At 50.1% G+C, this 27,479-nt stretch overlaps 1 protein-coding gene across 3 annotated transcripts; it reads right to left on the bottom strand.

The window, feature by feature from the left end:
- Positions 1 to 1,236: 1,236 nt before the first annotated feature.
- Positions 1,237 to 26,989, bottom strand: CHST10 (carbohydrate sulfotransferase 10). 3 transcript variants are annotated; one of them, XM_030921560.1, is made up of 7 exons: positions 26,676 to 26,989; positions 24,374 to 24,444; positions 15,439 to 15,570; positions 11,379 to 11,470; positions 7,021 to 7,255; positions 4,608 to 4,713; positions 1,237 to 2,894 (listed from the first exon to the last, which is right to left on the bottom strand). In XM_030921560.1, exons 3-7 carry the CDS (start codon positions 15,536 to 15,538, stop codon positions 2,357 to 2,359), a joined length of 1,071 nt encoding a protein of 356 aa, XP_030777420.1. In that variant the 5' UTR covers positions 15,539 to 15,570; positions 24,374 to 24,444; positions 26,676 to 26,989; the 3' UTR covers positions 1,237 to 2,356. The 3 variants fall into 3 exon arrangements, with proteins under 3 accessions (XP_030777420.1, XP_030777421.1, XP_030777422.1); XM_030921561.1 differs by lacking the exon at positions 15,439 to 15,570 and having other exon boundaries at positions 26,676 to 26,937; XM_030921562.1 differs by lacking the exons at positions 15,439 to 15,570; positions 24,374 to 24,444; positions 26,676 to 26,989 and adding an exon at positions 13,688 to 14,146.
- Between the last annotated feature and the right edge of the window lie 490 nt (positions 26,990 to 27,479).

The following is a 27,479-nucleotide window of genomic DNA, read 5'->3' as shown; positions in this document are numbered from 1 at the left end:
AGTTTAGTCCAATAGGCTGCCTTTGCCTCACGTGTACCTGCTGTCTTGATTTTGCCCTTTCTGTTCCCTGCTTCTGGAGATTCCAGTTGAGCAAACCAGGCCGGGGTTTAGAGTGAGAAAGCTGGGGGGTGAAAGCGAGGACCCCCCCCCCCCCCACCGCCAGGTCAGAGGCTCTTCTTTCCAGGAACCCAGGGCAGAGGCCACCTGGGTCCCCTGTAGGCCGTGAGCACACATCTTCGTGTGCACCCAGTCAGCCACTGTGAACATCAAATTTCATCTCAGCTCTGGGCATTTCTCTGTAGTGGTTCTCAACACAAGACCAATAAACCTGACACTTGCTAGGAGTGAAATCCTGTAGGAGAGAAGTGGTCTAAGACATAAGCCCGTTAAGTCAACCTCGTATTACTAAACTTCCTAATTTAGGAACTGCACTCGGGGCCCTAACACCACTTTTTGGAGGCAGGGTCGCTGTTTATGTTTCTCTCAAACCCAGGCTGTTAGTGCAGAGGTCCCCCTAGGCCTGCCTGCTCCAGCGGCCCCCGCCCTGGTGTCACTGCCTGGGAATGAGCTGTGCCACCATCCAGCCCAGTCCTGAGGGACGCCCAGACAGGGCAGCAGACCCCTCCATGTGGTAATGCCTCAGGGGGCAGAAGGAGGTGTACCACCTGCTGTAAGCTGAGGAGGGAGGAAGTGGATCTGGAGCCTCGGAAGGAAGTCGGGGGACAGGGGAGTGGGGGTGCTGGCTGTGCAGAAATGAACAGGGTGGGCCGCTGCGCTCAGAGGAATCCTTGCTCTGGACACAGTGATATGTCTAGGAGATACTACGGTAGCAATCTCCACTTATGTGGCAAAACATGTTAGGAAAATGACCCAAATGCCAAAGGGGAGGAAGAAAACATCTCAGGGGCCAACCTTTTGTTTCTGAGGGAAAACATTATTTTAATTAAGACTAGCTTTAAGGCCTCCCATTCATATACAGATCCACAGTTAGATTCCAAACAGCAAAGAGGTCACCAATCAGCTCTTTTGATCTGAAACTGTAACAAGACTTTGCGAAACATTATAAAAAAAATAACCCAGCATGGTGTCCTCGGCACTGTGCGTCCATGGCGGCTGAAAGCTGGGCCTCCTGTGGTCTGCCTGCCCTAAGCAGCCGTGCATGCATGCACACCTGCCTACCCCACCTGCCTGGGGCACGTGTGCCCACAGGCACCCTTCCCAGAACCGCAGCTCATGTCAGGTTTGGCACATAAATTTTATTTTACTTTCACATTGACACATTCAGGAAACCATTCTGAGAAAAGGCAGAGGCCGCCTTGAAGCAAAGCTTGACTCCCTCCTCTACCCCGGGCTCGGCAGCACCATGCAGGCTCAGGCTGGCACTCACCCCAGGAAACTGTCCCGGGTCTCAGCGGCCCTGGCTGTGGACGGTATCTGAAATGGTCGCTGTGGCTTGCCCTGCACCAGGGCCTACCTCGCTGCCAGGAAGTCACACTGCTGGAGGCTACCTGGGCCATAGGTTTTATTGCTGGTGAACTTGGTTACCCACCTTCCAGTCACATGGTCCAGGATGGTGGCATGATGAGAAATGGCTCTGGCGGTGCCCATTTTGCTGAGATGAAAGGAATCAAAATATGTAAACTACACAGAATCCTGTGACGCTGGCATGTGGCCCCTGCTAGTCTTCAGCCCCAAGGTAGGAGCTCCCTGGAGGAGACAGGTGGAGATGGACCCCCAGACCCCACACCACCCTCTGGCCATCGATGACCACGGGAACAAAACAGTCATAGAAAGAATGCTTTGCCTCCACAATCGTAGCAGCACCCAGATGAAGGCCAGGGGTGCCGTTTTACTCCTCAGATCTGATGCTGCAAAAGCCTCTGCGGTTTCAGCAGTCCCCTTGCGTCTCTGTCCCTCCTCAGAGTGCTGGATGCTGTTCTGCAACCAACCAGTGACCCAGTGACGGGTGAGGCCACCCCGACTAGCCAGGAGAACCTCAGGGGCCTCCCCTTCCTTAACACCTGAGGGCAATGGCTCCTAACACTGTGTGATGCTTCCTCCCTGCTGGGCTGTCAAACTGCAAATCTTAAGTCTTCTCTCCCCTCTGAGGTAAGCAAAGGCCAGCGACATCCTAATGACAGGGGTGGGGACAGGGTCCTCAGAGCATCTTACATCCAAACTAAGTTGTAACAGTCGGGGTCCTGAGTCGTATGCCGAGGCAACTCACAGCCCCGTGGGAGACCCCAGGCGTCCTAAAAGGAGGGGTGTGGTGGAGAAAGGGTCATTTCTGGGCTCCGACCTCCACCTGGTTAGCCCCAGGTCTAACAAAGATATTTGAATTCATAGGTCCTAGGCATTAGTTTAGCAAAAAGTCTGGTTTCTGGTACCCAAAGAGCTTAAAGTCCCCTTCGAACCGTGCGTACAGGCGTCGGATGTCTCGTTTGCTGATGCCCAGGAAATAGTGCTCCACCTTGGTTCTGTTATACACGGTGATGCCCGGAGGGATGGTCGGGTATGACACCAGGTGGTCAATGCCAGCCTCTTTTAAGATGTAGGGGGCATCGTCCTCCAGGGTCTCGTGGTGCCCAATCACACTGTACATGATCTCACAGGGAGCGCAGAGCTCTACATACGTCACCCAGTGAATGATGTGGTCCCCAAACTGAAGGTCTAGCCATCTGTGGTTCGGATCGCCCAGGTAGCGCACGAAATCTTCAAACTGGATCCCCCGGGTCTCCGTCCGGTTCCTCCTGTATTTCCTGATGATGCCAGGGGCAATCTCATGCCTGTACCAAGGCTCAAACCGGGGATTGTGAACAAATTTATCCTTAAATGCAGAAATAAGTCTTTCGAAGGGATCTCTTACAATAAAAAACTTGAAGTATGTTTTCAATCTAAGGGAAAAAATGAACAAGAGGTTAACTTGACGCCCCAGGTGGTCACGGCCGAGGGGGCGGGAGAGGAAGAAATGAGTGGAGCGCAGCACTGTGCATGGGACCCTCACCTGCCAAGGCTGCCATGAACGCATTCCACACGTCTCTTACTTAATCTACTCCAAGATCCTGTGGATTAATCCTGTTATTACCCCACTTTGCAGGTGAGGAAACGGAGGCTTGGAAAACCTTACCTGTCCAAGGCCACAGTGCTCATCGTAGGCAGTCACTGTAAAGACATCTATTTAATCTACATTCTGTTTTACTTGAATGATTCAAAATCATTGATTCAATGATTCAAGAATGTTTACGAATTTTGTTCCTGGGCAGAAAATCCTAAGGGCAGGAACTATGAGTGAGTCAGGAATAGATGAGGCCAGGGAAAGTTACTTTAAGGGCATATTTTTAAAAATTCAATTCCAATTGCCAGGGGAAGGGGAGCAAGAGAAAATGGAGAGTCAGGCTTCACACCCCAGTGGGCAGAAGTGGGTCTGGGTGAGCTGCCAGCAGGCGGCAGCAGAGCGTGGCCCTGGGGAGGAGGGCCGGCAGCAGTGACGTGACAACAGTGACATCATGGAACATGGCGTGCTTACGACGGGCCAGAAATTGCTCTCTGTGCTTTGCATGTCTTCACTCACTGAGTCTCACAAAAGCCCGAGTGCTCAAGGCGACAGCAGGACAGTCCTCACCAGGAGCATCTCTGGTAAGGGTTGTAAGGGTGGGCGGGCGCCATGCAAGGCAGGTGGCTGCAGACCCAGGTCTGCAGATCCAGCTGGTGACCTGACGTGAGCTGCTGCTTCTGTATCCTTACTCCTTTTCAGCCTTGCTTTCCCGGGCCACCTGAGAGCTACTACATGAGAACTTTCTCACTTATTAGCTAAGGACTCCATCTTTTTTTTTTTTTTTTTGAGACGGTCTTGCTCTGTCACCCAGGCTAGAGTGAAGTGGCCAGATCTCGGCTCACTGCAACCTTTGCCTCCGAGGTTCAAGCAATTCTCCTGTCTTAGCCTCCCGAGTAGCTGGGACACGTGTGTGCCACCACAGCTAATTTTTTTTTTTTTTTTTTTTTAGTAGAGACAGGGTTTCTGTCAGTCAAATTCGTCTTGAACTCCTGACTTCAAATGATCCGCCCACCTTGGCCTCCCAAAGTGCTGGTATTACAGGCGTGAGCCACTGCGCCCAGCCTGGACTCCATCCTTGCTGCGATCAGGGGTTCTGTCTCTCTACCCTGCCCATGCTGGGTGTAGCCCACACAACCACTCCCGGGGCAGCTCCCATGGCAGGGGGCACAATGCCTCCGGGAGAATCAAATACTCAGTGAGGTCTCCGCAATCCAAATCCCTTTCTTGTAAAGAAAAGATCATATTCAGCAAGCAATCTATAACACTTTACCAAAGGAGAACCAAGTTGTCTGCTCATTTCTATTAATAAAATTATGTAACCTTCATGTTAACGGACTGTGTGAAGGGGAGGCCGGAAATTCTCAGAAGGAACTGAGAGTTGAGAGGAGCTGAATGGGGGGTGAAGTTAGCTGCCTCTCACTGATGCAAACTGACAGCCCTCTGTGGTCCTCCGATCCATCTGGCAAGTACAGGACTGAGCCTGGGGTTTTTCCCAAATTTCTTCCCAGGTTGACAAAAATTCCCCCCTCCGCTTTGAGGAAGCTGCTCTCACCGCTTCTGAATTTCTGCATCACTGAAGGAAGAGAGCCGAGGAAGGCCGTTCTTCTCGTGGTCGTGCACCACGTTTTCGGGGATCTCCTCAATGGAAGGAAAGGCTCCTGGGAAGCAAACAGAAGGGAAGGCGGGTTGGCTGCTCCAGTGCGCCCCTTAGAGAAGGGCAGGTCCTTACCTCGGGCCCCTGTTCCCCACGTGTGCATGACATGCCCACCCCCAATATCCGAGTTTAGGTCTTTGAATTTCAACTGCTTCTGCCAGCACGATGAGAGAGTGAAGAAAAGCTTCTGGTGAATCCATAAGCCAACCAGAGGAGACTGACGATTTCAGAGAGGAGGGGGAGGGAGCAGGAGTGGAAATGCTGGCAGTGCCTACTACCCCTGGCAATGGACCTAACTGGGCTAAATCTGCCATTAGAGGAAGATCGCTGCATGCAAACGGAATTCCTAACACCAGCAACACTTACTCTACTCTGAGACTGGGGGAAAATGCCGGAGAAGCAGGACTTTGGAACGTCGTGCTAACAGGTGCCCGCGGCGGCTTCACAGCCCCATCCCATAGACAGGCTAAGCTCTCCAAGCACCACACGCCGCCCGGCCCACAGTGGCGCTCAGGTACCCGTGGAGCATCCCAGGCTGGCAAGGAGCAAAGGACCTTTTCATGCTGGAAAAATCTGACTAAGCTATGGGAGCTGTGATGCATTTGAGACAGGAGTCAAAAGAGGACAAGGCGTGTCGAGTAGGCAGAGCCGTGCCAACAGCCAGGGTCTGTCATCAGGGACCAGTGCAGGTCCAGGCTGCTGAATGGAACTTGGGCAGGGGTCATGCTCAGCCTGGTGGCCGAGCAGGCTTTTCACTCTTTTCTCAATGCAGACAAATGGAAATATACTATCAGTATGCTGGGGTTTTCTCCAAGCCTCTGCAAACCTTAATATCCATCTCTGTGTTAATCCTGCAGGGTTAAGATTGGAGACCTGGCAGGGAAGACTCTCCCTTGGCCATCTGAGCAGTGGACACAGTCCGGTCTGCTTTATTCATTCCTCCCCCGAGTGTTTAAAGCCCAGTCCAGAACTCTGCAGTATGTACTATGGATGGCTGCAAATGAGGCGTGGGGAGCACTGCTCTCAAGGGGACAACGACAGAACCAGCTCTGTGGGTCCACAGATGGACCCATTCACGTACCTGTCCCCATTCACGTACCTGTCCCCATCCAGGTACACGAGTGGTCACCGAAGACAGCCACAAGGACCACCACCACCCGCTTCTGTATTACATGACACAGCAAGCCCACTCCGATTTCTACACTGCCCTTGTAAGTGGGTGTTTACTTCTTAAAGTATGCTGCTTCACACTGTGGTGGCTGATTTGTGAGCCTTTTGTGTATTTCTTGTTTTCAATTTGATTTGCAGCCTCCTTCTGCTTCTGAAAACCCAACATGCTATCCAATGACTGCAGAAGCACATTAATTACATGTGACAACCAGAAGACGAGGTGCCACCATTCTCTCTCCCAGCCAACCCGTGTGAAGGCCAAACAGCAGCCAGGAGAGACCACGGACTCTGTGGGCAGCATCAGGAGTGGCAAGCAGGACATGGAGCCCCAGGGCCACCCCCCCATGGTGCCCCAACATCTGATTCCTGATCCAGGAGTCCCACTGCTGTTGACAGGAACTAACTTCTGTCTGAAGCTAAATTTCATAAGCAGAGCCCATAATTATCAGGATCGGTTTAGACTAATTGGAATTAAAATAAGCATCTCTAAAAAGAGTAGTGAGTAATCAAAACTGCCGTGTATGAGGTCACTTTGTGATGATCTAATTTGTTCCCTAGCAAACATCAGGTTTCCTGAAGCAAGCTGACTCAATCCTCTGAACACAGATGCTTAGTGTGAAATGGGGTACAATTTCTTCCTGCTCGCTGACAAAGAACGCTTGGTCTGCAGGTAAAGAGGACCCAGGCCCCGGGCCAGGGCTCCCCTCCCAGGATCTATGGTGTGAGCCCTTCTCATTGCAGAGAGGGCAACCGTGAGGCTACCTGGCGGTTCAGCGAGTGTGGGGCTCTGGGGATGTGGGACAGAGTGGGTGACCATAACCATCAGCACAGGGAACCTGAAGAGAGAAAGAGGGGGACCTGGGGGTGGGCGAGCACCAAAAGTGAGGATCTGCTGTGACAGGTGAGGACAGCCAGACTGTGGCTGTGCCCCTTTGAAAAGAATCGGTGTCTAAACGAGCCCCCCTAACTTTTAAGGCACAACACTAACAGGAAACAACAAAAGCAGGCCTGACTGGAAGGCCACCAGTCCTTTCAGGAGAAACCAGCCCCTGTGTGACTCCTCCCTGCCGTCCTCCCCAGCCTCCTCAGCCCCGGCCACCGAGACCCTTCCCAGAGGGACACTCAGCGAACCCACACACACCATTCAGAACAATCAGTACTTTCTTCCACTGGGTGTTGCCCACTTTGGGAGTCTGGCAGAAAAGAATCTTGTGCTTGTCACAGACAAATATTCGGTCCAGGACAAACTTGGAGACGGGAGTGTGCGAGAGATTCTTCAGGGCGTCATCCCTGCAGACGTTTCTGATGAGTTCCAGGCGCTCCATGTAGACCAGGGGCTGAACGAGCCGGCTGTCTGGAAGCTCCTTCCCAGTTGGCTGCAGGTGACACGGAGCAGAAGAGGCCCAGGAACCATTAAAGGAGGCAGGACCCGGCCAAGCAGAGCTGCTCCTGCTGGCCTATCCCCTCCTTTCCATCTGGGGCCCTCTTTTCTTCTGTTCCTTGCCTTTCTACAGAGTGACACTCACTACCCCCAGCCCCCTCCCGAGGCCTTCCTCAGAGCCTCTCCACCAGCCCAATTGGCAGGCTGGGCAAGGAAAATGAATGCAAGCTTGGTTCCTTGGACGTCTCTGGAGATAAGTTTGACTTTAAAAAACAAAATAAGGCTGGGCACAGTGGCTCATGTCTGTAATCCCAGCACTTTGAGAGGCCAAGGTGGGCAGATCCCAAGGTCAGGAGTTCGAGACCAGCCTGGCCAACATACTGAAACCTCTACTAAAAATACAAAAATTAGCTGGTGCACACCTGTAATCCCAGCTACCTGGGAGGCTCAAGCAGGAGAATCACCTGAACCTGGGAGGTGGAGGTTGCAGTGAGCCGGAGATCGCACCACTGCACTCCAGTGTGGGCATCAGAGCAAGACTCCGTCTTGGGGAAAAAAAAAAAAGAAAATTAAAAACCAAAATAAGAGGTTTGGAATCCTCTGGCTAGGGGGAAAGAAAATGAAAAAGCTCAAATTCTACATGCTGGTCCTTTCTTTTCAGGGCTGTTTTAGAACCTAAGAGAATACCTGTAATGTGAGAGGCCTTGTGTGTGCGTGGGTTGGAGGGGGCCCAGGGAGATCTACCAGTACACACAGAAGTTGCTCAGAGGCCCCCTGACCTTGGTGAGTTAAAGTCCCCTTGCTGCTCCCACCTCCTTGTTCCCCGGGGGTATCCCAAGGGCACTCCTGAATAGCAGGGCTGCCTCCGCTAACACCACTCCATCGGCCTCCTCTAGCTGTGGCCCTGTTTCTCAGCATTTTGAAGGCTTCTGCTGCTACATCTATCTCTTAAAGCTACACAGAACTTCCCAAGATTTCAAAGCAGGCGATCCTTCCAAATAATTGTATTGAATGGACCCAAATGTCCTTGTTATATCTTCTAAAATGCGCTAGGCTTGCCAGGAAATCCATTTATAGGGTAGTTTTAACAACCTGTCCTCCCAGGGGACAATGTCAGTTAGAAAATGGGAAAGATGTAAGCCTTCTAGAACACATTAGAATGCAGACGCTGGAACTATCAGGATGACAGAGGGTGCCCCTCAATGCCCCCTGCCCAGCTCTTCCTTTGTGGATCTACTGTAACCAAACTCCCTTACACTCATGACCTCTGGCCAGGATGCTTTCTCCCTCATGTGTTTAAGTGAATTTCCTGGGATTCCCTGGTGGTGGGAAGAGCGTCCTGGGGGCTCCTGACTGCTTGCTTTCCGAGATGAAGACACTGGAAGCGAGAGGCCCCTTTGCAGAGTGGCCTCCGTTCCTCCCCACAGGGCATCAGCGGCTGCCCGGTGGCCTCCACCCGCCACAGAAAATCAGGAGCCACGCCAGGCACTCTCCTTGCTCTTAGAAGAACGGGTCTCATTCAACCTCATTTCCGCATCCATCCCACCTCTTGCTCACTGATCCCAAAAAAGCCTCTCTGTCTTCTCCTCCCTCTGTTCCAAACCTAACCCCGATCATGGATGGCACTCAAGAGCAGCGCGTCAGGGGAGAGCACGTCCCAGCAAGTTCCCTTTAGAAAATGCAGAAAACTCTGCACTTTTAAATATTGCTTTCCTTTGAACAACAACAAAAAAAGATATTAGATATTGCTTTTCTTTGAGCAAAGCATTAAAGACAATGACAAAAATTATTTTAAGAGACGAGGTCTCGTTCTGTCACCCAGGCTGGAGTGCAGTGGCACAATCATGGCTCACTATAACCTCCAACTCCTGGGCTCAAGTGATTCTCCCACCTCAGCCTCCCAAGTAGCTGGGGTTATAGACACACACCACCATAACCACCTAATTTTTGTATTTTTTGTAGAGATGAGGTCTTAGTATATTGCCCAGGCTGGTCTCGAACTCCTGGGCTCAATCGATTCTCCTGCCTTAGCCTCCCAAAGTGCTGGGATTACAGGCGTAAGCCACCATGTCCAGCTAAAGAAAAAAGATTTCCTGTTCAATTGCGTCTACGAATGAGCATTATTTTCTTTTTTCCCTTTGGAAATACACAAAACCAATTTAAAGATAGATATTATTTTCTATTTTCCATTCAAACATTTGGCTACATCATGCACAAAATAGTTTTTTTTTTTTTTGAGACTGAGTTTTGCTCTTGTTGCCCAAGCGGCAGTGCAATGGCACGATCTCAGCTCACTGCAACCTCCGCTTCCTGGGTTCAAGTGATTCTCCTGCCTCAGCCTCCCAAGTAGCTGGGATTATAGGCGCATGGCACCACACTGGCTAGTTTTTTGTATTTTTAGTAGAAATGGGGTTTCACCAAGTTAGCCAGGCTGGTCTCGAACCCCTGACCTCAGGTGATCTGCCCGCCTCGGCCTCCCAAAGTGCTGGGATCACAGGAGTGAGCCACTGCTCCTGGCCAAAATAAACTTTTAAAGGTGAGCTACGGAACCTGATCATGTTGATAAATCCCCTTCCTTGTGAGAAGACACATGCTGAGTTTTGGTGTCACCCAAGGACATGTGGCCTCAGCGGACATCACCCCTGACATCCCCCACTTCCCTCACCTCCCATCTGAGTCTCATGAGAATGAATGCGGCAGGGGGTAAGAAGAGAAGGGCACAGCAGACACTGAGTTCAAAGCCCAGGCTTACAACTGGCTGTCCGGGGATACTGACCCAGTGAGCACAGTTGCTTGAGCCTCATGTCTCCCAAATGCAAACTGAGAATAAAAATATATGTCAGAGGGCGGCTCAGAAGACCAATGAGATTGAAACCCAGTAAAGTACACTGCAAACTGTAAAGCACATTCAGGCGCAGTCTTTTTATTTGCAATGACTCCTGCAGGTTGGCAATCTCTCCGGGAGCACCCTCCACCCGGAGAGAGGGAGAGGGAGCACCAAGATGACCGCCCTCTTCCTCACAGGATGTGGCATCCTCGAGGGAACCTTGTTGTGACACTTTGCCGAAGGCTTACCCTGCATTTGTTTTCACCCATGTAACTGATTTCCTATTAAATCCATCCTATTAAAGTCACTCTCCTATTTTCCATAGGATATTCTGGTCTTGTTTCTGTAGCCCATCCAAATTATTTTCTTACCCTGGGATGCCTCAACCTAAAAGAAACACCTAGGCTGTCTCAGAGTTCTGTAGACTTGATTTCCATTCCACCAATGTCGTACGAGAAGTAACCTCCAGCAGCACTCACTCTGACTGGTGTATGTTTTCTATGTTTATCGAGTTCTAATTTATCGTCCTTACACTGTGAACCATGGCTAGGAGCTGTCCCCATCTCTATGGCTTGATTCTGGGCTTAAAAATATGTTTAGGGCTTGCTGTACCCATTTCATTCCTTCTGGCACAACTGCAACTTCAACCCTCTAGCTCCAGAATGGGGGTTAGGAAGTGAGAGGCCTTCCAGAGTGCACCCCTCATCCCAGCTAGGGAATGATTAGGAATTTAGGTGCACAAGAAGCCTGCAGAGAAAGACATGGAGCCAGAATGTCAAGCCAGGCAAGGGCTGGGTGGAAGGCAGCAGCCTTGAGCTCCGCTAGGAACTCCATGGGACTGTGGAAGATCTGCCTTTTTCCTAGGCTCAGTTCTCTCCTCCACAGAATTTGGAGGCTGAAATAGTTGCTCTACCGTCCAGGGCCCCCTTTCGTTCTAAAACCCCATGACTTGGTGAGATGTCTTCTCCCACTCCTGGTTTCCTCCTGACCCCGCCCAATACTCTCGGCTACCCCGGCGAGGCTCATGTTCACCTGGTCAGGAATGCCACCCAACCAGCAGTGACAGAGCAGCCCTGATGCGCCAAGCTCTGTGAGGAGCACAAAAACAGACCTGACCTGTGCCTCCCCCAAATGGAAATTAACACCGTGAACTAAACATGGAGAAGTAACACAGGAAAAGGCCCTAACGCAGAGGTGATGACAAGCGGAACCCGCCACAGGGGAAGGCCAGCTCCCCGCAACAGGGGTGCCGTGTTCGAGGGGACAAGGACCACGGCCTGGCTGTGCCCACCTTCAGTTCCTCAGGAATATGCTTCTCTTCTGGCAACTTCCTCACTTCCGGCATGGTTGTCAGGAACAGAAACTCCTGTTTGGCACTGTACACTGGAAGACAGAGAGGTTGAATGTCTTCTCTAAAAGGAAATGGCACACAGGTGGATGGGACAGAACAGAGGCCCCAGAAATAGAAGCTCTCAAAGATGCCGGAATGCCTTTTGACAAAGCCACAAAAGCCATTCGGCGGAGAAGGGCGGTCTGTCCAACAGATGGTGCTGGAGCACCTGGACATCCACACATGGAACAAACCTCGATCCAAACCTCACCCCTTATTCAACAATGAACTCAAAGTGGATCACAGACCTGAATGTGAAACATAAAACCATCAATCTTTTTAAAAAAACAACCAAGGAGAAAATCTGCACTGTGAAAGCCCATTTGAAGAGGAAGAAAAGACAAGCTCCAGACAGGGAAAAAATATTTACGAACCACTTATCTGACCTGAGAAGTTCTTAGCTTCTAAAATATATAAAGAACCCTCAAATCTCAACAATTAAAAACCCAACCAATCCAATTAGAAAATAGGTACGAGACACCCAGACATCTCACTGGGGAGTATCCACAGACGGCAAATAAACACATGCAAAGATGGTCAAGGCTGCAGAGACCTTCACATCACAGGCTCTGCCCTCAGGCGGCTCTGAACCGATGAGGAGGTCAACCGGGAGAGAGGAAAAGCCAGCGCCTACACACACAAACCAGGTCCACAAGGGCGTCATTTTGAGTCTCACCATAGGATTCCATCCCATTCCCTTCACTGAGGGGGATTTATTTTCCTATGAGAAAGTCTAGTTACAACACCTGATCCTTTCAATATGATACTGAAATTTGCTAACTGAGGATAAATCATTGCCACAAATATCACTGGCTCCACTGCTGAGCTGAACAGAAACTGTAACACTAAAAAAAGTACCCGTTGCTTTAAACAGCAACTCAAGACAACCATGCTCTTCCTAGGGGCTCCAGTGGCAGGAGAAACCGGGAAAGGCAGAGAGGTGAGAAGAACACGCACACCACTGACGGGGGTTCTGAGGCCGGCCCCGGCCCACAGGACAGAGCTGAAAGGAGCAGCCCGGGAGCACTGAGGCCAAGGCTTCTCCATGCACTTTCCAGGAAATGGAACTCCCCGCCGAGGACACTGCTGCGTCTGTTATTTCCTCGTCGTTGACACTTCACAATGGGCTTCTGGTTCATAATCAAAAACACCGTGAACGTGTGTGAAATAAACTCCAACACGTGAAAAACCCTTTACGGCCACAAGTTTACAAACCCTTTGGGTTTGGGTTTGGGTTACACAACACTTTGGGTTTCCTGTGCTGCCCAAGATCCAGGCTCCGGGGCGCACTCTCTAAAACATGGCGCTGGAGGGGCGGGCTCCACGGGAGAGGCCTACACCACCCCAGCCCAGGGCCTCTCTGACGCCTGCAGGGCAGGCTCTGAGTGTAAATGCTCCTGATGCTTCAGCCCGGCCTCGCTGTGCACTGGCAAGATGCTGCGTGTCAGCTCGCATCCTGCATCCAGAACTCGGCCGGCGGACATCCACCTTCAGGATCCTAACCAGGTACTTTGGGACAATTAGGTAACATCCCACGTGAGTGAAGCAGGCTGGGTAGTGCTGTGGTGGCCACCCCGCAACTGGAGTGGGCCCACGACAGAGGATTCTCGCTGAGTTTACTGGACACTGTGCAGCCAACAGCATCCTCAGCACCAGCACCCCCTGCCTTGGGGTCCGGGATAGCTCTCCCATCTCAGTGACCCAGCACCCACACACCACCACACCAGATCTCACAGGGCAGGGGAAACACCCCCTTCCACTCGCCTTCAGGCAGCCGGCTGGAAAGATCTCACAGGCAGTGTTAAGGACCGCTGCGGTGCTCCTCTCCAGGTATAAAATCCAAAAGCCCTTCATCTTTCTTCATAGGTTTTATCTTCTAACACTCCCTACCACGCCTTTTCTCCTCTTCACAAAACCCTGTTCCACGCCTACACTTGCTTTTTTTCTAACTGGGTCCGCCCCTGCTTAGCTTCTAGGATCAGTGTCTACACTGAAAACATTCAGCACGAAACTCGATACATCAAAGGAGACTGAGACCTCATGTACCAGACGCCGCTGAAAAACAAGGCATTCTTTAGAGGCCATTCTGCCAGGTAACAGTAAAACACAAAGGCACACGTCTTATTTAACTATTACCGATGGAAGTCTCACTAACATGCATCACATCTACTCCGACTTTTTTAAGCAAAACAAACCATAAACAATTTCACCTCATGACCTGGCTTTTGAGTGCCTTCCACACCAGGAGGCGACATTTAGGAGCATCCCGAGTTAACACCTATTTCTTATTCGCAGAGCTCTGCTTCTCTTCCGTTCTCCAGCTAGGATCCACACTTGTGCTTCTCAACTGGCCGCACCCCGAGGGATTCTCTTCCACCGGGTCTCATGCACAGCAGGTTTGTAAAATCCCACAGGTGACTCTGAAGTGCTGCGGGGATGAGAACCATGGCGCTAGGGCTTCAGGAGGGATCTCTCAGTGGCATGTCACTGGGCTGAAGCTGCCAGGGAAATGTCCAAACTGTCAAACTGAGATCATCGTCTCACATTCCAGCAACCTTCCAAGCATCGACCCTTGCTCTGCTGACGGAACCCCGAGTCCCGGGTGTGAGCTGTCATGCTCCGTGACACCTGCCCAGATACTTGCAGGTGTGATACCACCTCCCAAGGCTGTGCAGACCTCACAGGTTTCTCTCGAGGACTCCTGGGGGATGAGGTGGGACATGCAATGACAGCCGATCAGGGCCCAACAACTGTCATGGGAAGAACCACCGTGCCGGCTAATTTCAGGGTGTCCCTCTTTTCCCTGCAGACCTCCCTTCTAACCTTGCTGTCCCTCTGCAGACAGGGTGGGGCACAGAGAGGATGGGGCAGGAGGTGTAGGACATCGGGCAGCCCTTGACACAGCCAGGGATGTGCCTGGGAGCTCTGTGGGGTGGAGCAGGGGCCTGTTCCCCACAGTCACACAGACAACACAGGTCAGTGCAGCCTCCAGGAAGGACTTCTGGCACGGAGGCATCCCTAGCTGCCCCTTCCCAAGGCCACCATTGGCAGGAGGACACACAAAGCGCAGTGCAGAGTAAAGATGCTGTGCTCACCCACATTCCCCAGGATCTCCCCATCAGCCTGAAGGAATGGGTCAATCCACGGCGTGAATGAGGACTTCAATAACTACATGTGTCTGGAATCCTCGTGCTCGCCTGCTTGGCCACTGAATGAAGTGGCCTCGGGGCTGGAGAGCATGTCACACACCTCTTTGGACATATCCAGCACTCCACAGACCACAGAGCGCCTCACCATGCTCAGGGCAATCATGGGCGGTGCCGGAGCAGGCAGGGTGTCCATGTGGTGGGAGAAACATTGCGATGCAGACAAGCCAATGACAAGAGCACGAAGTAGAATCAGAGTAGAATCAGCGTTCTGAGACCCAGTTTGGTGCTCTTTATCCGTCCTCATCTGAATGCCTATGTTCAGTAGAGCTAAAAAAAGCCTCCAAGACAACCTGAAGACATACATTTAAATGACCCCCCTCCACTGCACGGAGGGTGACCTTCACACATGTGGCCATGCCCAGCAGTTGAGGCTGCGCCGGTCATGATGACATGAGGCAGAGAGAATTTCTAACTGCCAGCCTGAGAGGCACCCTGCTGAAGGCATAAGGCCACTGCACTGCTGGGAGGAGGCCCTGCTCCTTGCTCCTCAGGCACCACCCAGGCCTCAGCCACAGAGAGCACCATCCTTCCTCCCTCCAGAGGAGACGCTTGAAAAGACCCTCCAGCCCCTCCCACTCACCTCCCCTCGCACCTCTGTAACAAGAAGGAACGGAGGCCATGGCCTCCAAGGTCCCTGCTGGCATGAGAGTCCTTTGACTCTGTGACAGAAGTCATCTGTGCATGTACCTAGGAACAGTGTTGCAGCAAGGTCTGAATTAGCCAAAATTCATTCCGCCACGAGGCATACCTACCATCTGGGTCTTTAAAGGTCAACGTGATGAACTTGCTAGCCACCATGAACATGAAAATCACCCAAAAGCACGCGGCCAGCAGAAGCCACTGGTGGTGCATGTTGTCACACTGCAGCCATTCACTGACTCTTCCTGGAAAACATAAGCGAGATGCCCCTGCTGCTTACAAATACATCAAGTCAACAAAGAGGAGTGAAGACGGCAGGTGATTTCCGTCAGTAAGTATCAGCACAAATATTTCCGTTTTTTCCCACTGTTACAATAAGGTAGTTTCACTTGGCATTTAACTTAATATTTCATATTGAATTAATGATATAAATGATGGATTTAATAATAAAATCAAATTCAGAACACCCTAATGGAGAGACACAATAAAGAGAGAAGACCACCTCTGTGTGTTCTTGGAACACAGAATAAGACTCCTTTGCACATTTGCCCCCTGACTCCTGTTGGGCCCAGGCTAAGGTCCCAGTGAGCTCCCACGAAGGCCTGGAAGCAGGTGGCAGGAAGAGGCCTGCCAAGGACTAGGCCATAGCTGAGGGTCATTCATGGTGGGCAGAAGCCACGCTGGGGCAATTATGAGCTGGCTGTGTTTAAAATTCTGACTGGCTGACAAGATGTAGCCACACCTAGAGAAGCTCTAAAAAAGCAAAGGAATGAACACTGATGCTTCTCGCCTCTGCCCACTCACCAGCAATGGACTGGGTAGAACACTGAGGTGGGTGTTTTTCATGCTATCACAGCCAGGGAGCAACACGGGGCATGTCGGTCCTCAGCCTGGCACAGAAGCCACACTCTGCTGCAGGAGGCACATAAAGAACTGGGAAGTCACTGTCAGTTCTTGGCAGGTGACACAAGAAAGTGTGTTTCATTTCACTTTTAACACAGTGCTTCTTCAAGCCAAAGCTCTCCACGTACAGACATGACCCTGGGCTGAGCTGGCTTCCACCAACTGACTGAGGCCATCCATCACTTCTGCATGGCAGGGAGAAGTGGTCTCCTCAACACGGTGCTGACGGCAAGTAATTTCAGAGAGAGCCTCCTAACCCTGCGTGGGTCAGAGCTCCAGGAAGACCTACGTAAATCACTCTCCTCCTGGTCTCAACATTTACATCCTAGAATCTCACTGGAACCAGGCATCTGTAATGCAAACACACTCCGTGACACACCCACCACGTGGTGTATCCGGCCACACCTGAATACAGCCTGCAGTGGGGAGCTCACCACCTGCCAAGCTGCCTGGGTTTTCTCTGAATGGCTCATGAGCCACACTCAGGTGCCCGTGTATAAGGCTTCGTGTATCTCCTGGGGTCACCAATAGGGTTGCCTGATTAGACAAATAAAAATACAGGACACCCCCCCCCAAGTTAAGATTAAATTTCAGATGAACAACATAAAATTTTAGTGTAAGTATAACCTAAATATTGCCTGAGACACACTTATAACCCCCACTCCCAAACCAGTATTTTTTGTGCCCAGATATTAGGCCCAGCATCCTTCCTGGGTTCCGCAAGACGGGTTGAAGAAATAAAAACATAGGATACCCAGTTAGGTTTAATTTCAGTTTTTTTTTTTAGTATAAAGTACATCCTAAATATTGCATATACTGATACTAAAACAAAACAAAACAAAACAAACAAACAAAAACCTATGTGTTGTTTTCTGAACTTCAGATTTAACCGAGCATACTGTAGTTTATCAGCAACACCACCCAGCAGGGGACATGCCAAATTCCTTGGAAGCCAGCTGCCCTGTCTCCTGTCTCCATCCCACAATCCCCTCCTCCTTCCGCCACTCTTTGTCAGAGGTGGTGAGGCACAAAGTACAGAGCCCCAGACTTGGTTCAAATCCCTGCTCACAGCTGTGAGCTCTGTGACTCCGAAAGTCACTCAACCTCTCTAAGCCTCAATGTCCCATCTCTAATAGAAGGCCCTCCTCCTCCCAGAGTGGCCATGAGGATTAAATGAGACAATGTAGACAAAAAACCAGCACCCACCTGGCCTGGTGCAGACCCCCAGTAAAAACTGACAAATCCCTTGGCACTCTTCTTGATTTTCCAGCTTAATCTACAACCTTCTCAGTGTGGTTGCCAGAAATTAATGCAACAGTATGATCTGCCCCAGGAAGAGAGATAAAACAAAACACACTCTTATTCCAGCAACTTCCCTTCTAGAAACTGAGGCTTAGACCATGACCAGAGGATGCAGGGCCCAGCAGTACCGAGTCCACTGAGCTCATCCCTCTAAGACAGTGCACTCAGGAGGATCCATCCTCATCGGTCACAGTGAGAGCACCCCCCTGACAAATGCCAGCTGCAGGCTGTTTCTAACCGGGCAGCAGAGGCATCAGAGTGGGTTGGGGAGGGAGTAAAACGAACAGGATGTACCAAGCAGGTTGCATGCAATTCTGAACAGAGAGGTCCTGGCTCTGAGTATCCTGGGACTTACAACCCACCCTCTCCTAGGCTCAGGGCTATGAAAAAGGGCACAGTGATAAGAGGCACTGCCTCCCTCCTGCACATGATGCCTGACTGCAGAGCATGTGGTGGGAGGACCTGGGAACTGCACACGCCACTGCCTGTCCTGCTCATTGCCTCTGGGCTTCCAACCCCGGAGCACCCCGAGCACTCAGGACAGCACTTGGGAGGTTATTACAGTTTAAGAATCAAGTCTTTCCAAGGGGAACTAGTCTTCTGAAGGAATCTAATACGATTTCGCCCACTGAGCTCATATCTGCAGGTAAAGTGGGAAGATCATGAAGCCTTACCTGGAAACGAAGAGCCCCTCTGCTGCTCTCCAGGAAGCCGGGTGGCCTAGGGATAGGATTTCGCCATCTACGTGAGTTGAAAACTGAGAGGCGCACTATCCTGAAGCCATGTTTGCCTTCCTGAGTATTGGATTTTCATTTAAAGTCAGGAGCTCTTAGCTTCTTTCACCCGGACTGGGGGTCAGGGACTGGTCTGCACTCACCCTCTCCCTAGCTAGGTGGCTGTGGGTATGTCACTGAAGAGCTCTTCGGGCTCCCATTTTTCATCCATGAGAATAAACAACTACCTGCATACGCATTAGCCAGAAGACCTTCTCAACAATCATGCAACTTACAACGTATCATCCAATGTGTTCTTTCAGATGGGTATTTCATTTTCAAAAAATCCATTTCTAACTTGACTTCTGCAAACTCTTACTAAACTAAGATACACAGAGAGTCTCCCCTTCCCTGGCCACTCCATTAGCACAGGAGAAGGGTGGACTGCAGGGTTCCCACCTCCTTCCCCTGCTTATTCCCTGCTTCTTGTCCCCAGGATGGTGCCAGGGCATGTGGAGACTCCAGTGGGGGCTGTGGATTTGCAAAGCTTCAGGGGCAAAACCCTAACCCTGCCAAAGCCACTCTCTTGAGAAGAGCATTACACCCCACACCCTTATCAGCGTTTCAAGCACATCTGCCTGCCAGCATTCCCATATCTGGCTGTAGGGCCCCTTGCAGGCCACAGAGCCCGTGGGCAGTCACTGTGGAGTCCAGGAGGGAGCTCTTTGAGGAGCCGCTCCCGGTCACTGGGCTTCTTGTACACTCGGGGTGAGCAGGGCCTACTCCCTTTCCCGTGGGCAGCAGAGAAAGAGTCAGCTCTGCCTCATCACCACCCAGGTGGCACCCCCAGCACTGCTCTGCGCCACCTGACCTTGCTCCACTTCCTCCACTGCACCTAGCACAGCCCACATGCTCTCGCTGTGTGCCATTTACTCTCCTTGCAAAATGTGGGCTCACGTTGGTCCGGACAGCAGTGCCTGGCACACCACGAGCCAACAATCACTATTTGCTAAATGACTGTGTCAACTGAGCAACTTACTAGAATTCAGGAACGTGGAAAAGTACTTCAGGAGGCAGCCTGCCCAACCCTCTCCCTGAGGGTCTCCAGGCTTTTTCAAGAATGAGGCCCCCTTTCAACCTCAAAATATTTCTCCCGTCTCCACAGAGCAGTTCCATGTTTAATATCCATTAACTGAGACTAGAAAACAACCAAATGCTATGAGGACTTCAGTATTACTTGGAAAGAAAATGATCTAAGCCACAGCATGCATATGCATTCAAATACGCTTACTACTTAAAACACATTGGTTGGGGGGGTTAGGAAATCATGCCAAAGTCCAAAAACATTTTCATTTTAAATAAAACTCTATGCTGAAAGGCAAACCAATGACATAGATCCATATCCAAAGTGTCAAGATATACCAGTAAGCAAAAAAGACAAGTTGCAGGATGGAATGTATGATCCCACTTGTTAAAAAAAATCACGTGGCCAGGCGCAGGGGCTCAAGCCCGTAATCCCAGCACTTTGGGAGGCCGAGACGGGCGGATCACGAGGTCAGGAGATCGAGATCATCCTGGCTAACATGGTGAAACCCCATCTCTACTAAAAAAATACAAAAAACTAGCCGGGCGTGGTGGCGGGCGCCTGTAGTCCCAGCTAGTCGGGAGGCTGAGGCAGGAGAATGGAGTGAACCCGGGAGGCAGAGCTTGCAGTGAGCTGAGATCTGGCTACTGCACTCCAGCCTGGGCAACAGAGTGAGACTCCGTCTCAAGAAAAAAAAAAAAAAAAAAACACTTTGGGAGGCCGAGACAGGCGGATCACGAGGTCAGGAGATCGAGACCATCCTGGCTAACACGGTGAAACCCCATCTCTACTAAAAATACAAAAACTAGCCGGGCGAGGTGGCGGGCGCCTGTAGTCCCAGCTACTCAGGAGGCAGGAGAATGGCGTAAACCCGGGAGGCGGAGCTTGCAGTGAGCTGAGATCTGGCCACTGCACTCCAGTCCGGGCGACAGAGCGAGACTCCGCCTCAAAAAAAAAAAAAAAAAAAAATCACGTATGTGTGAAATAGATATGATAACACACATATACAAACATACATACATATATGTAATATATAGAACAAAATCATGAGAGGACAGTAAGGAGTCTTTTTGTACTTTATACAATTCATACTTAAAATATTTCTAATAAGTTTTTTTTTGTTTTGTGTTTTTTTTTTTTTTGAGGCAGGGTGTCTCTCTGTCGCCCCGGCTGGAGTGCAGTGGTGCGATCTCGGCTCACTGCATCCTCCACATTGTGGGTTCAAGCGATTCTCCTGCCTCAGCCTCCTAAGTGGCTGTGATTACAGGCATGCCATGCTCAGCAAATTTTTGTATTTTCAGTAGAGATGGGGTTTCACCATGTTGGCCAGGCTGGTCTTGAACTCCTGACTTCAAGTGATCCACCTGCCTTGGCCTCTCAAAGCGCTGGGATTATAGGTGTGAGCCACTGCACCCGGCCTAGTTAAAAATTTAGAAAACTGGGACTTGTTCTACAAGTCACATCCTACATGAGCCAATCAGAACCAGTAAGACTACAGCCTGGTCCTCTCTCAAAATACCTCAGGTCCAGTATCTCTACAGTTTACAAAATACAGTGCTCAAACATGAATAGGTATGTACGTGCATACAAGTTAAAGGAAAAAATAGCCTAAAAATAATGACTTCAAGCTCATTATTCATGATCCAGTATCCAGTTTATTCGTTCATCCAGTAAAACAGCTGCCAAGGATATGACCCTGAGTCCCTAACCAAACACACACACAGGTCTTGTCCTTATGGAGCTTGTCGTCTAACAGGCCCACACGAAGGAAACAATCTATCTGAGGAGTGGTACTTGATGGTGTGAGAGGCACATGGTGCTGTGGGGAGAAAATACGAGGGGATGTGCCTTGGGCAGAGTGGTCCAGGCCAGCACAGTCACCTAAGGTGAAGGGCAGGGTTCCAGGCCAAGGGAATGGGCCTCTGAGTAACTAAAGGCAGGCCCATGTGGCTGGAGTTCCGGGGCACAGGCTGAGGCAGATGCAGGCCAGACAACATGGGGCCTTCCAGAGCTATTATGGTTTTTTCCTTGCAAGCAATGGGAGCCCCTGAAGAGAGTTTTACCTGAAAAGAGGGGTGGTGATGTCATGATCTGATTTAAATTTTGAAACAATTTCTTCGGCAGCACAGTGAAAGGTGCAAAAAGCAAATGTCCACTCAGCAACTGCCCGGTCTCAAGGTCATTTTCATTCATGGAGAAGGGAGAATTCTAACGGGGCACAAGCAACCCCAGCTGGGTGCTCCACATCCCATCATCTCTGGCTGTGGCTCTAGAAGCCAGCGGATGAGCTAGAAGGATCCACGTTATCTGGTGTGGCGGGTTTTGATCAATCCTAAAGAGCGGTGTGTCCAGCTAAGCGTGGTGTCATTTGCTTCGGGATTATGTGCCTTCCGAATCTCGACATCTGAAGGTGTCCGGTTTTATGTCTGGGGTGGTGGATCACAGCCCTGGAAACTTTCAAGAAACACAGTGACACCCCGGGCCCCAAGAATATCCCAGCCAAGACAACACAAATCTCTGGAGGCAGTACCTAGGCATTCTTTTAAAGCTCTGTTCGTGACTCTAATGAGCAGCTGGGACTGAGAATTGCTGGTCCAGGACCTCAGCCCTTCTTAAATTTTAATGCCGACACGAATCCCCCCGGGGATCTTGTTAAAATGCAGACTCTAGGCCTTCTGGCATAAATGCCATTCTCCCACCACCTCCTTCCATCTTAAGAAGGAAAATTGGCAGCAAAAAAGCATCTCGTCAACGAGAGTCTATTGATGCTCTGAATTACAAGTGTTCCAAATACACAGCTAAAAGAGGTTTAATTAGAATCTAAGACCTTCCACCACTGCCTTCATCTTACTCTCCTTTCCAGCCCTCCCATCTATGGGTAACTAGACTCTGTAGAATTAGGCTTTGTCTGACTTTGGAAAACAACACAAAACTCTGCCCCATTTTTTTTTTTAGAAGAGAGTCATTCCAGATTCACTTCACCCCAGCTCCTCTAAGGCCGTCCCATTCTCTGCATTGTTTCCTTGAATACAGAATTGCATCATGGGGTTTGCCTCCTACCTGAGGATGACACCACCAAGGCTCATTATTTCGTCTACAAGGGGCCTGGGGCCTGCCACGAAGAGTCCTTCCTCAGGGCTCTGCCGAGGGCTGCTGCTCTCCCTACAGCCAGGTGACAAACGGCCTTTAAAAAGCCTGGCATTTTCTGTAATTAACTCCCCTTTGTTCAAGGAGCCAAGGCAACTCCCAAAGTGCCTCTGGAGCTAATGGTGGGAGCAGAAGCTGAGCCCCTTGCACGCCCTCCAGTTATGGTCATGGCGCAGGCCCTGAGTAGAGCCTCCCCAACCCCTAGAATCTGCATATCTATCTTCAGAGCTTTCCTACTTCCAGTCATTAAATGGGATCTTCACTAGTAAAGATGTCAGGATCTGAAACGCAGCCAGAGGATTTGGTTCCTCAATTCATCCCACAAGGCTGAACTGGCAGCTAAAGAACTTAAGGCCTTATGGGGAAAGCAGGGTCAGGGAAGGAAGAATCCACAAGAAGCCCTAATCTTCCCCATTCCTCACCTTAAAGAAAAGAAAAATAGCACACATTTTACATGTTTGTAATTACTAACAATGGAAATGTTACTATTACCATCTCTTGATGCAAATCCTTCCTCCCCTGCATTTTGAAAAGGAAACTTGTAAATTCATTTTGCTCAGCTGCCAATCCCATTCCTGCCAGCAGCTTTTCCCCACGTCTGAGTTCTCATGCAGAAGCACAGTGCCTTTCTTACTCTGCTGCTGAGTTTGCCTCCCACCTGCCAGGCCCCACTTCTAATACGCGCGTTCACTTAGTAAACGTTCTGAAAAGTCCCATGGTAAATAAGCCCACTTCACTCTGCTTAACCAGCCTTTTTCCAGACATTCTTTCATTCAGCAATATCTACCAAAGCCCTCCTCTGAGCTGGGACTGTGCTAGGCCCTGGGGATACAGCAACACACATTCCCTGGTCTCACAGTGCTTCCTTCTAACAGACATAGACAGGCCATAGACAAATCAAGTGATCCATGTATATGATCAAGCCAGGTGACAGGTGCAGTGGCTAATAAACAAGGGCATGGGCAGGACATGTTGAGAAAAGGCAGGACAGAGTGTGGGAGCAAGCCATGCAGACCCCTGGGCAAAGACTGTGGTCTGGGTCCCAGAATTCCAAAAGTGGCAAGAAGGCCAGTGTTCCTCACGCAGAGTGGGCAAGCAGGGACGGGGTGGGTCAGATGAGGAGACCTGAGAATGGCCCTTGACTGACAACCTCACCTCATACACACACCAGGGTTCAACTTTTAAAACACAGCTAGACTCTAAAGGAAACTTCACACACACACACACACACACACACACACACACACAAACCCTGGTAATGTACAAGGAACTGGTAACCCCAGGAGGATGACAGGGGTGATAACTAGACAGACCAGGGCTGCAGAAACGGGGACATTTCACCGTCAACCCTGAGCATGTTCTGAACTACAATGCATCACTCTATCATCAGAATCATTAAATTACAACTTCATAATGCAAAGTGTGGCATATGAGTTTCTACTATAAAGTTCTATTGCATGTCACTGAAACTTTCAAATTCACAGTAAAGGTTTCTCTCAATCTGCGTTCAGAAATTTCCTTTGTCTTCTCTGTTGTCATCCTTACAATTTACCACCTTGGAACGATTAACCACGCTTAGGAGAATGAAAACATATTCTTAACTGTCGAATGAGAAACACACCTGTAGTTAAGACAGGTTTTCATGAACAATAATAATAATATACAGTAAACACCTGTAGGGGTTCACTCCGTGCCACCCACAGGTCTCAGCAGGTACTAACTCACATAATCCCAGCCTCAGAACACACTCCTATTATTACATTTAAGGAAACGCTTCTAAGCATACATTTACACACTCCTAATCAAAAGCTGAAAATCTGCACAGGCAAGAAAAAAGGCAGTAACAATACTGAACAGCATGCTCAAATAACTGATGGGCTCACATTCTCCTTCGCGTACCTTCTGCAGCCTGGGGCTCACATTTCCTAGCTGTGTTTCCCCTGAACTGAGGTTCTTGGTTCCTCTTGTCACTGGATAGGAAAATGAAAAAAAAAAAAAAAAAAAAAAGCATCATTAAAAGTTACAAGATCAACTTACTTAATACAACTTGGTTTATACTTAGGAAGGAAATAGTTAACCATTTTGATGATTCAAATATATTTGGCAGAATGGGTCTCTTACAAAGGCAGGCTATATTTGGATTTCTTGGTAAATGAATATTCTAAATGTACCAAAACCATTAGCTGTTTAAAAGACTCTTCCATGTAACTCAGGTTGAAAACTGAAACATTTTTTTGTAGCAAAAATAATCAAATCCAATTATGCCCATTTCACATGTTTGAACTAGGTAAAGGATTCCTATCTAAGATGATCAATTCTTCCAATGCAAAATGTTCTCTGGATTTTTGTACAACTTACACCTTTAGCACCTGGAAAATTCTAGCCAAATGTCATATCATAAATAACCAGAAACAAGCCAAATTCATGGAATTAGAGAGACCACGGATTTAGGGGATCTACCAAAATAAACATACAACTCATTTAACATACAATAAAGCCCAAGCTGACTGGGACACATGCAGCAGGGTCCCTCTCTGCCTCCCTTTACTCTAAGAACTCAATGCTAAAATTAAAAGTAATTTCCTATTATGTCGATTGAAAGATCAAGCTTCATATACAGTCATTCATCACTTAACAATAGGGATACGTTCTGAGAAACATGTCGTGAGGCGATGTTCTTCTGCAAACATCAGAGTGTTCTTACACAAACCCAGAGAGCACAACTGATCACAAAGCTAGGTTATATGGAATCATCTATTGCTCCCAGGCTACTAACCTGTACTGCTGTTACTGTACTGAATACTGTAAGCATCTGTAATACAATAGTAAGTATTTGTGTATCTAAAATTGGAAAAGGTAGAGTAAAAATAAGGTAGTATAGTCTCATGGGACCACTGTTGTATATGTGGACCATCATTGTCAGAAACATGTACGGCATTTGATGGTCCTCACATCCACGTTATCCAGACGTGTATGAAAAGAAAATGAACTCCTGGGTTTCTGCAATCTCTAAGGTCCTGCAATCACCTCTCTCCCCTGTTTCCATTCCTGGCTCTCTCCCACCTTTTCATTGTATGAACTCCTCAAACACTGAAAAATGATCCGAATATAACTGCAAGTTGCCTGTGATGTTTACAAATTCTTTCCTTTCTTTGTTCAGTTTTGCAAACACCCCAATTTTCATTTCAGCGAAGGAAAGAATTTTCCCCTCAGGTATTTCTTTGAGATTCTATTCTTCAGGGTCAACAGCAATTCTGAATTCTGAATTCCAATTCTGAGCCAAGATGGACTAAGCTCTAATTACAATGGGGAGGGAAGGGGAAAGACTACTTCTCTCTTTGTGTCTTTTCTTTTTAACCCAGTCACTGAAAAGAGTGAAGGAGGAGGTGGTTGGTGATCAGAGAGCCAGAGCTAAACTGAGCTGCCTAATTTTAACCGCGTCTGAGACATTTCTCACTCTGGCACTCTAAGCAATGCAATAACCCAACTCCTCATGGCCCAAAGCCCCAGACTCCGGTTTTCAGACAAAAAAAAATAAAACAAAAACCTTTATGACAGTCCTGCCGCTGAGCTAACCAGAACCTGGCCGCACTGCTTTCCATTCCCTGCCCAACCCTTTCCTGCCTTGCAGACTTGGAAAGCAAAAATGACAGTTTTTGGAAAACCTGGTTCACTTTCCCAGGCAGAAGTGCAGAACTGCATGCCTCAACCTCCAACTTCGGACAGGCCTCCTGACAGCGAAGATCTGAGGCTCTGGGCACCCCGGGGCCCCTCAGGCAGGGAACGTGCATTCCCACCCCTGCCTCCCCTCGCACTGAGGCTGCACATGCTCCTTCTTCCCTGCCCTCCTCTGCATGCTCCTTGGACCCGAGCGGAACCCTTTCTTCCTCTCTCCATCGACAATTACAAACGCACATTCTCAGCCAAGGATGAAAGAAGTAAATCGTAGGCTCGCACAAGTATCAATAATTCCGCGGGTCACAGTATCCCGTACAAGGACGCCTTCTTACTGCATAATTAACGCGAGGAAGGCTCTTCCCGCTACTCCCGCGAACTAGGGAGGTCTTCAAGTCGCCAAAACACACCAGGATGTGGCTCACCAGGACAAAACCCGCAGGTTCTCCGGTTTTTCCGTGCACTCCACGGCAGGGCCAGGGACCCGGGCGCTGAAACCCACCCGCCTGCGCGTCCCCGGGCTCACCCTAGTGGAGCGGCGCTCGTCCGGGTCCTTAGGCTCCTCCCCCGGCCCTGGGGGCTCAGCGCGGGTCGGGCCTCGCCGGGCCTGTGGGCGAAGCGCGCGGGGTCCCGGGAGCGCGGGAGGCCCGCCCCACCCTGCCCCGAGGCCTCCGCGCCGCCGCCGGCGGCCTCCGCGCCGCGGCCCGTAGGGTCCCGGGATGTGGCGGCGGCGGAAGGAAGACTCCCGGCGCGCGAGACCGGCTCTGGGGGCCAGGACGCCGCCGCCCCACGCGGCCCCCGCGCGCCTATCCGGCCGTGCGCGCCGCCTGCCCGCGCGCGTACCCGCCACCGTCCCCGGCCGTGCGCGTTCCAGCGGGCCGCGGGGAGTGGGGAGGGGCGCGGCCGCGGAACCCCAGGCCCGGATCCCGAGCCTCCCTTCCTGCCGCTGCAGAAGCGTTCCTTCTGACGGAGACGTGCGGCCAGAACGAGTTACGCTGGGCCTCCATCCAGAAAACAGGTTTGCTTTATGAGATCGAAAAAAAAAAAAAAAAAAGAAATCCCAAACTTGGAAAAAGGCAAAAACCCAAACCAAAACAACGACGACAACAACAAACCCACACGCACACGAAAAAAAAAAAAAAACACCTTGGAAAAATGCAAAATAGGTAAGTAAATTTCTTAAATCCCCGACTTGGAAAAAGGCCACTTGCTTGCGTTAAGGGTAACTTCTAGTATTTTCTAATAAGCCTACTTAATAAAAGGGGGACGTTCTGTTCGTTAAAGAACCCCCTTGGCTGCCTGTCTTGGAGATGTCACTGTTGTCCAGGTA

This window comes from Rhinopithecus roxellana, chromosome 17, assembly GCF_007565055.1.
Source record: "Rhinopithecus roxellana isolate Shanxi Qingling chromosome 17, ASM756505v1, whole genome shotgun sequence".
NCBI lineage: Eukaryota > Metazoa > Chordata > Mammalia > Primates > Cercopithecidae > Rhinopithecus > Rhinopithecus roxellana.
This window is presented reverse-complemented; position numbering and strand designations above follow the sequence as displayed.

What these genes read in the sequence shown, in the direction of transcription:
- CHST10 (XM_030921560.1), bottom strand. Translation starts at nt 15,538, where the DNA reads ATGCACCACCAGTGGCTTCTGCTGGCCGCGTGCTTTTGGGTGATTTTC. An exon ending in GACCTTTAAAGACCCAGATG is followed by an intron (nt 11,471 to 15,438) that starts GTAGGTATGCCT and finishes TCTGTCTTCCAG; the next exon opens with TGTACAGTGCCAAACAGGAG. An exon ending in AGTACTGATTGTTCTGAATG is followed by an intron (nt 4,714 to 7,020) that starts GTGTGTGTGGGT and finishes TTTGCTTCCCAG; the next exon opens with GAGCCTTTCCTTCCATTGAG.